Source organism: Apaloderma vittatum, unplaced genomic scaffold (assembly GCF_000703405.1).
Source record: "Apaloderma vittatum isolate BGI_N311 unplaced genomic scaffold, ASM70340v1 scaffold24456, whole genome shotgun sequence".
NCBI classification, from domain to species: domain Eukaryota; kingdom Metazoa; phylum Chordata; class Aves; order Trogoniformes; family Trogonidae; genus Apaloderma; species Apaloderma vittatum.
The window spans coordinates 1-9,398 of NW_009720395.1; the positions used below are offsets into that span (position 1 = coordinate 1).

A 9,398-nucleotide genomic window follows, 5' to 3' on the forward strand; every position below is an offset into this window, starting at 1 on the left:
AGCTGTTTCTGCAAAAGGCCGCTCGGGCCCTGGTTCCCGAGGCGCAGCCAGCGACCTCCAAGAGCTCGGGGTCGCGGCAGCGCTCAGGGCTTTAGCGTAACGTGTTTAATGCGTGGGGTGATTTTTAGGGAGGAAAATATTAAATAATTCTCATTCCCGCCTGACCAGCTGGTTGCTTTTGACGGTAACTGCTGATAACAGCGAGGATGTTTTGTCCTTGTGTGTTTTCAGTTTCTTCCTGACCATTTCCATAGCTGTTAAATTTTATTATTTTTTTAGTAATTGCCTGTATTTGTCATGTATTACAGAAGAGCTGTATGTTTCTGAGCGAGAGGGCAATGACTCCACTGGTGATGGGACACAAAAGAAACCATTCAAGACCGTTCTAAAGGTAACTGTGGAAAATATCTACTCTTTGTTCTGAAGAGTTCTTTAGGTCAAGCGCTTGGCCTGGAAATTCTAAATGGAAATTTTATACCTATTTTCTTTGTGACTCTGACCAGAATGATCAGAAGTAGGATGTCTGCTCGGTCTCTTTAGGAATGGCTTTAGTTCCCTTGCAGTGCTGTTGATTCTATGATTTTCTCTCCCTTTTAGGCTTTGATGACAGCAGGCAAGGAACCATTTCCTACTATTTATGTGGATTCACAAAAAGAGAACGAGGTGCGGTAGCATTCTGCTTCCTGGTAGAAATTACTGTAATGCTCCTTTACGTGAAGGGACACAAATGTAATCCTTTGTCTTCTGCTCTCTCCTTGGGTTGATTTAGAGATGGGCCATTATTTCAAAGTCACAGATGAAAAATGTCAAAAAGCTGTGGCACAGGGAACAAATGAAGAATGACGCGAAGGAGAAGAGGGAGGTAGGTTGCAGATAATGCCCAGTTGGAGGAAGCATCCCGCCTTTCTCTTCCTTCGGAATGACTGTTGTCATTCCCGCCCCTTCAAGAACCTTCAGTTTTTCTTCTTCTGTGTCATTGTTTTACACCCACGTTAGTTGCAACTTGCCTTTGTTTAGATTAAGACAAGCAAGTGGCTGAAACTGGGTGAGTTTTAAATAATTGCAATCTATTGCCTTTAGGCTTTCCAGAAAAAATGAGAAGTGCATCTGCACTTTGTTTCTCATCCTCGTCTTGAATTAAGGCAGGTTTAGGCCCCGGCAGGATCACATCGAGGCTTTTTGTGACACCTCTGTGTGTAATTGGACATTACAATCTTCGGTAATTGTGAAGAGTGGGAATCTTACAAGGCCTGGTTACAGCTATTTAATACGTTGGGGTTTTTTTAAACCAGGCAGAAGATCTCTTGAGAAGAGAGAAGAACCTGGAGGAAGCCAAGAAGGTTGTTCTCAAGAATGATCCTAGTCTCCCAGAGCCAAAATGTGTGAGTATGATCAGTGCCCTTGGCCCACGGCCTGTGGTGCTGCTTCGTTGGATTGTTCTAGTGGTGGAGGGTGAAGAAGCAGCACTGGTTAGAAGATGTAATAAGTTACTGCGATGTGGAACGTGCTCCTTATCTGGCTGTTTGTGGAGTCCTGCTCCGTGGGCACAGCCCTGATGTCAGTAGGCAGGTTTTGGGTAGCCCCTGTGTGGAAAGGGTGTAGGTGTACGCGGGTAGAGTATGGTTTAGGTGGGAACCAGGCACTCAAGGCTGCTCCCGGGGCAGGGGCCGTGGGGCCCAGCTGTGCCACAGACGCAGCTCTTCTCCGCGGGTGCATGGCAGCACTCCCGGGTTGCCCGAGGCGTGATCCCTTCTGAGGCTGCCTGCTGGGAAATCGTTCCAGCTCCAGCAGCGTGAGCCCTCAGCTCACTGTCTGGCTGGGTTAGATCCGGGTCCTTTGCTGCTTTGGCTCTGAACCGACCTCCTCGTCCATTGAAGCTCATGGAAATTGTTCTCGAGTGTATTTGGAGTGCTGGCTGCTTCGGGGAGGGAGGTGGCCGCTACACTTGCGTTCTGAGTAGCACCATCTGAGTGGTGAATCATTTCTCTCTATTTGGTGGCTTTTATTCCCTGCTTTACAGGTAAAGATTTGTGCTCTGGAGGCTTACCGAGGCCAGAGAGTGAAGATCTTTGGCTGGATTCACAGGTTACGGAGACAAGGTAAGCCACAAGCGGTTAGAAGTTATGGGACCTGTGCAGACAGGTGCAACAAATACCGTAGCCCTCAAAATGTGTGCATGTACAATGAATTAGCACCTCTTCTTAAATTTTTAAAATGTCAATGAGATGTCTTCTTTGCTTTATTACAGTGCTTACTACAGCACAAACTTCTGTCTGATGTGTGAGCATATAGACATTTCTTAGTTGAAATCTGGTCCAGGGGCCAGTCCTGCAGAATTTCTTCAAAAGACTTATGTTTTAAATTAATCCTGCATTTTAAATAAGTTCAGCAAGTAACACATAACTGTTGCAGTGATCAGTAGTAATACATCTTGGAAGAGGGTCTGTATGAGTTAAGCAGTGAGTAAAGCTGAGGCTCTTTTTTTTTTCTCCCTTCTTAACTAGGAAAAAATCTGATGTTTGTTGTTTTGAGAGATGGCACAGGTTTTCTTCAGTGTGTCCTTTCAGATGAACTGGTAAGTTGTGATGATTTAATTCTGTTCTGCGGTTAAATAAGTGAAATGTTCATACCATCGGTTTTACTTTTATATAGACCATTAGAAGTTCTCCTAAACCCCTGATTAAGTTATTGTATTGTTAAATTGTATCTCCTGCCACTAGAGCTTTTTTGTCAGTGTGAAAACTATTTAAAAGTGACCATGAGTTAATCTTGTCTGTGACTCCAGTAGATGTCATAGCGAAATTAAAAATAAAAAATTACCTTAACTGTGCCCTTGTGTCTCTCTCTCTGTAGTGTCAGTGTTACAACGGGCTCGTTCTCTCTACGGAGAGCAGCGTTGCGGTGTACGGCATGCTGAACCTTGTTCCTGAAGGCAAGCAGGTATGGGAGTTGGTGTGTCGGGCTCTCCTGTACCTGGTGAATTGAGCAGCAGTCTGTGTTGGGATACTTACTCAAAGTCATTGTAAGATGTCTGTCTTCATAATTAAGAGGTGACTGGAAGTCAGAAGTAAGTTGTGTCTGTGTTGCAAAACTTGTGCTACAGAAACAGCCGGCAAGCTTAGGCCACGTTTGTTCTATTTAAATCTTAACTAGTCCTGTTTAAGACATGAGCTTTTAGTAGCTGCTTATAGAGCAGCTTCTGTCTGAAGGAGAAAGCAAAGCGGTAACCTTGAGATTTAGAGGGTAGATGTATGCTTAGGCTTGCTGGTCTGTAAGCTTACCTCTTCCTTTGGATATATTTTCAAAATCGTCACCAGCTCCTGCAAGGAGAGCTGTTCTTTTGCGTGGGCTGGCAATCTATTCTGTCTCGTCTCTTCAGTAAGTGTACTAAGGTAACAGGGAGAAGAAATGTCTGGGAAAAAGAAATCTGTGCAGTTTGGTAGTCATAAGGAACTCATAGTACGTTCCTCTGCATAATGTTTTGGGCGTTAAAAACACTTCACGTTTTCAGGTCTCACCACAACAATATGGTGCTTTTAGTGAACAAAACCAGCAGATCTGTAAACATCTGTTCTTTAGGCTTTGAAAATCTGCACTAATACCGAGTTTCAAGGCACAGAAGCCTGCGGTTACCCACACGGGGGAGCTGGTGAGGCCAGAGATGCCGAGGTCTGGTCTGTAGGTGAGGCCGGAGAGGGACAGGCTTCCCCGGCTCGGCTTTCTGTCCTTGCAGCAGAGTGAACCCAGCTGTCTGTGCTGGATTGTACTTCAACTGGACACACCTGGGAGCTTCTAGTTCTCTGCCTGCAGTACTCAATCCTGTTCACGTTAAGGGTGAGCGACTCGTGGTGGGTTACAAATGGCACTTCCAGGCGTGGTATGACTGACAAAGCAATCACTTTGAAAATACTGCAATTAGAATTTTAGCATCCCTTGTTTGAACTGGCCTAACCCGTCTGCTGCAGTGATGGCCAAGGGGCAAAAAGTCTGAAGTGTTTGTTTCTCTCCAAACCGGCAGGCTCCAGGAGGCCACGAGCTGAACTGTGATTACTGGGAGCTTATTGGTCTGGCCCCGGCGGGAGGGGCTGACAATCTGCTCAATGAGGATTCGGAGGTTGATGTGCAGCTTAACAACAGGCACATGATGATTCGAGGCGAGAATATGTCCAAAATCTTCAAGGTGCGCTCCATGGTAGTACAGGCCTTCAGGGATCATTTCTTTGCCAACGGATATTATGAGGTAAGTATTTCCCTTGTCACTGAGAGACTCCCTTAATGTCCTGACTTCAAGGCTGTCTTTATCCTGGAAAAACCGGGCACACTTTCTAACTGACCTGAAAGGGATAAAAAAAGGCGCTTTCTTGGGGAACTATTATTTTTTGGCTTTTGTACACATAGATCCCAAAGGTACGTGGACACTTCTGAGATGTGCCAGTGTCACGGGGCAATTCACAAACCTCTTTGAAGGCGCTGAGGGATTCCAGGCTGAAGTACAAAAGCTTTGTAGATGATGGTCTGGAAGAGTTTGCCTTGCGTCACTGCTCTTATATGTTGTCATCTTTGTCCGTAAAACCTCGCTTAAGTAATGACCGTGCTGTCCTTTTAACAGGTCACGCCACCGACTTTAGTCCAGACGCAGGTGGAAGGAGGTTCAACGCTGTTCAAACTGGATTATTTTGGTGAAGAGGCATACTTAACACAATCGTCCCAGCTCTATCTGGAGACTTGCCTTCCAGCCTTAGGAGATGTTTTCTGCGTTGCTCAGTCGTACAGAGCGGAGCAATCCAGGACCCGCAGACACTTGGCAGAGTATGGAGAGAGCACACTTCTTTGCTGTTTATCTATAAGTGAATTTATAAGGCAGGGGAGTAGCAGGCAGTTGGGTGACATCACGTACAGAGAGCAAACAGCGTAATGCTAGCGGACAAGGACTGTGCAGCAGTGTGTTTGGGGGTAATGTCCTGATGCATGTCCAGCTGGACAAAATACGTTAACATTTAATGAAAGATATGAGCGAAACAGCTGATAGATTTTTAGGAAGCTCTGTGCTTTTAGAAAATACAGTTCATATTGTTGTATTCTTTTTTTTTTTTTTCCTGGCTTCATTACTTAAGAAATGGGAGAAATGAAAACGAGGACAAGTGTGTGGTTTTGGGTCATGGGTTTTTTTCACAGCTCAAGATCTGTTGATTGTGTGTGGGTTTGTAATCTTGTGACTTTGTGTTCCAGATACACTCACATTGAAGCCGAATGTCCTTTTATAACTTTCGAGGATTTGTTGGACCGTGTGGAGAACTTGGTTTGCGATGTAGTAGACAGAATCTTGAAATCACCTGCATCAAGCCTACTGTACGACTTAAACCCGGTAGGCAGCCGTGTGGAGCAGTCACGCGTAGCCAAGAAAATGAAATCTGTAGCTTTTCCCAATCAGCACGTTCATTTGAGGCTGGCAGGGTATGGCAGCGAGCTCTGCTACCTTACTGATGTTAGTATTAAGAATATTAAGTAACATCAAAAGAATGAAAATGCTGCAGAGCTGGTAATGACCAGAAGCAGGGGCCCGTGGGAGAAGAGATTCCGTGGTAGCAAGTTCCAGGAGCCTGCAGTGTGCGGGGAGTTACTGCGATGTGTGCGGTTCCAGTGGAGTAGAAACTTCTGTCCCAGAGCTCGTAATATTGATTGGCTGGTGCTTGCAGATTGAGCACAACGGAGCGGGGAAGCGGCTGGTGTGTTACCTGCCACAGGCTTTTCCAGCAGCTGTTCTGTGAGCTTTCCTGGGCTTGGAAGATGAATTGTGTTTGGCTCTAGCCAGTCCAGGCTGGATTTCTTTGTTTATTTATTAATAATTTGTCAATGCATGAGCTGGAAGGAGCACTCTGTGTGCTTCGAGTCTGGAACTAGACTTGCGGGTCAGCTAGAAAAGTACTCTTCTCTAAGAACGGTGCTCTGCCAACTCCTTCTGTCTCCTCTTACTTACAGGGCTTCAAGCCCCCTAAACGTCCTTTCCGACGGATGAACTACGCAGAAGCCATTGAGTGGCTGAAGGAACATGATGTGAAGAAGGAAGATGGGACCTACTATGAGTTTGGGGAAGTAAGTCTTTCCGAGGCACTTCAGGAATAAAAACCAAACAAAATTCCACTTCCCTGCGTTCGGGGTGTGCGATTCAAAAGAGCGGTGTGATTTAAGGTTGTGGCGTGAATCCGTTGTGTTTGCAATGTCTTTGGATATCCTAATCTTCTTACTTTAACTCAGAATTGAGGAAAAGTGTGATACCAATTGGCTGAATAAACGTTCCAATTAAACCTTTTAGGGATAGCAGTTTTTCTGACTAAACAAAGGGTGTTTGTTTCACAAGCCATGCCTGCATCTTCCTGGCTGCCGGCATAGCTGTGGTGTAGCTGTGGCTTCATCCTTCATTTTGCCCCAGGTTTTAACAGTAAAACTGCCCAGTTGAGGAACATGAAACTTCTGCAACCGTTTTTGCTTCATGCCTGATACTTGTGGGACTCAAGGTATTGGAGAGGTTTTGATTTTAAGTATCAATAGAGCCTTCTTTAACCTTAGGATATTCCTGAAGCTCCGGAGAGACTGATGACGGACACCATTAACGAGCCAATCTTGTTGTGCCGATTTCCTGCAGAGATCAAGTCTTTCTACATGCAGCGCTGTCATGACGATTCCCGGCTCACGGAATCTGTAAGTTGGTATTTTACGTAGTGTTGCAGGCTTCCAGACAGAGCGGGGAGCGTCAGCACGAGCTGAGTAAGTGCTCCAGGAAGATCCTGGAGGATTCTTACCAGGTCTTGTTTTGGCTGTCTCTTGGCATGGCTCATCGATCCTATAGAAATCATGAGGCAGCTCCAAAGCGCTAATAAATTAATTGCCTTTCTTCCTGACACGAACAATTAAACACTGTTATGGAAATACAGTTCTAAGTTTGGACTCTTTTTGCTCCCTCTCCTGCAGGCAGCTTAACTGTCGTGTTGTGTATTGTAGGTTGATGTGTTGATGCCGAACGTTGGTGAAATTGTCGGAGGCTCTATGCGTATCTGGGACAGTGAGGAGCTACTCGAAGGCTACAAGAGAGAGGGCATCGATCCCACACCGTACTACTGGTACACTGATCAGGTTTGTAGAAAAGGTTTTAGTACGCACAGATAGCTTACCTGACAAGAGCATTCAGAAAATCATTTTGGAAGGGTTTGCTTGTTTTTTCTGGTGGTGTATTACTGCAGTGTTTGTATAAACATCAAGGACATGTTTAATATCTACTCTGTGGTGTTAATTTCACAGAGAAAATACGGTACGTGCTCTCATGGTGGTTATGGCTTGGGATTGGAACGGTTCCTAACCTGGATTCTGAATCGACACCACATCCGAGATGTCTGTCTCTATCCTCGCTTTGTCCAGCGCTGCAAACCTTAGTCGTCCTCCTGAGAAACTCCTCCAGAACTGAGCCACTCGTGCTTGGAAAAGAACGATACACTCTGCTATGCTACAGCCTGTCTGAGAACAAGATTTACTGTAATCTGTTACCTATGGAAATACTAATTCAGGGCATGAAAAGGAAAATTTAAAAAAAAAAAACTTTTTAAAAAGAAAATACTACCAATTCACTGGCAGAAGCCTTAGACCAAGTTGTTAGGTGCATTTTGCTCCCAAGTCAACATAAAAGTAAGAATCTGGTAAGCTGTCATTTAAAAACCAAGATGCTCTTCTGGGTTTAATTTCCGTGACTTAAAATCTGCTGGGGATTTGCTTTTTTCTTTTTTTGTAAGTTAGCTTTAATTTTAATCTGTTTTCTCTTGTGGTTTCTTGTTGGAGAAATCAGGAGTTCATGCTCTTTAAACTTCCAAATACTAACCTCTGAGAATGGTATGAAGAGACATCATCTAAAGAGCTCAGCAGTGTATAAAAATGGAACAATTTTATTAAGTGTTGCGCTTGTGTAGCTCCTGCTGTTTTTAATGGAAGTTGTGTTTATTCAGGAGCCAGGTATGTAGTATTGAGCACAAAATTCTGCTGCAGGAGACATGGGTCAGGTTGTTTTGGTTGGTTTTTTTTCCAGATTATTTATTGGTTAGAAGTGCTGCAGCTGATGGTGAGGGGGACTTTGCTCGTTTTTCCCGTTTGCTGTGGAGGAAGCGCTGCAGCGGGTCCAGGCGCAGCCAGCCCGCACTGAACAGCAGTGGGAGGGGGACGCAGTGCCAGAGCGCTCGGCCCCTGGGCGCTGGGCTCTTGCCAGTGGTGCCTTCCAAGTTAAGATCCTGCCGTCTGTGTCAAACCAGAAAGGACCGATTGAAGACCTGGTAACCCTGAAATGCAGTCGTGTTTCAGTGTTGTGTGCTGACGGAATTGCTGGCCTCTAGGTGAGCCGTAGCTCTTGCAGCGCTTCCCCACGTCGTGCTGAAGGATGTTCTCAGAGCACAGCGGTCCCGTGTTTCCTGGCTGGCTCGTGTTCTCTTGTGCTGCAGCATTTGAGCAGATTCTTTGGCTGTAATCAAATTATCAGATAGGATCCATTAAATATTTAATGTGTTGTCCTCCGTGTGCTTTTTAGTCATAAATAAAGTAACTCCTTTACTAGAGAGAAAAAAAAATCGGTAGGTGCATCGTTCGCTACTTGCACTGAGACTTGATCTGGATTTGCCGTTCTTACAATTGTGGAGCTGTGCGATACTTTTGTAATAACTGACTGGTTTCCTTCATCTTGCATGTTACGTACAGAAACTGGTCTGAATCAGCAACCAATAAATTATTGCAACCCAAGCTGGTGTGCAGGGCAGTGGTACTTGGCCTGTGATGTCCGTTCCTTTGCTTTCCCTTCGCCTTTATCACTTGCTTACTTGCTTCAGATAGCCTGTCCTGGCATAGATGGTGGCTATGTGGGCAAAAGCCTGGGAAAAGGGAATTTTCAAGTGCAGAAAATACGTATTCCAAAAAAGAGAACTACCTTTTTTCTTTTTAAACTCAGTCCCCATTAATTAAATTAAAGGCATGGATTTTTATAGTTTGGATAGACCGCCTCAGCTCCCAGCTGAAGCATCCTAGAGAACAAAGGTGGTGCTGAGGAACTGGTTGTGGAAGCAGCAGCTCCTGGGGGAGCGGCCGTGACTCCCGGCTTCCCAACGTGAGGCCCGGTTTGTGGGTAGAGTCCATATCTGCCTCGCCACCCGACACGGGCGAGAGAAGTGGAGTTACTTGCAGAGCTCCTAAACATGTGGATTTAACGTCTCGAGGTTGTTGGGATCGCTGTGGCATTGCTGTGTGACCTGAGGTGTGCTGCTCTGAAGCAGAGGAGGTGAGTAGAGGCTTTGAGAGGATGAATGAAAGATGCTCTGAGAAACAAGCGTTGCTAGGATGGTTTTCTTTCTTATCCACCTCTTTGAATTCAC

The 9,398-nt window shown here is 45.4% G+C and overlaps 1 protein-coding gene across 1 annotated transcript; it reads left to right on the plus strand.

Annotated features, from left to right (window-relative positions):
- Window positions 1–308: 308 nt before the first annotated feature.
- NARS (asparaginyl-tRNA synthetase) lies at window positions 309–7,537 on the plus strand (the record flags this gene model as incomplete). The annotated part of the gene is made up of 14 exons (XM_009871007.1): window positions 309–391; window positions 598–663; window positions 770–862; window positions 1,293–1,382; window positions 2,021–2,099; window positions 2,505–2,575; window positions 2,854–2,940; window positions 4,019–4,240; window positions 4,610–4,809; window positions 5,230–5,365; window positions 5,980–6,093; window positions 6,568–6,699; window positions 7,000–7,131; window positions 7,297–7,537. Coding segments are annotated over 14 exons (1,637 nt in total), but the record flags the coding sequence as incomplete, so codon positions are not given.
- Between the last annotated feature and the right edge of the window lie 1,861 nt (window positions 7,538–9,398).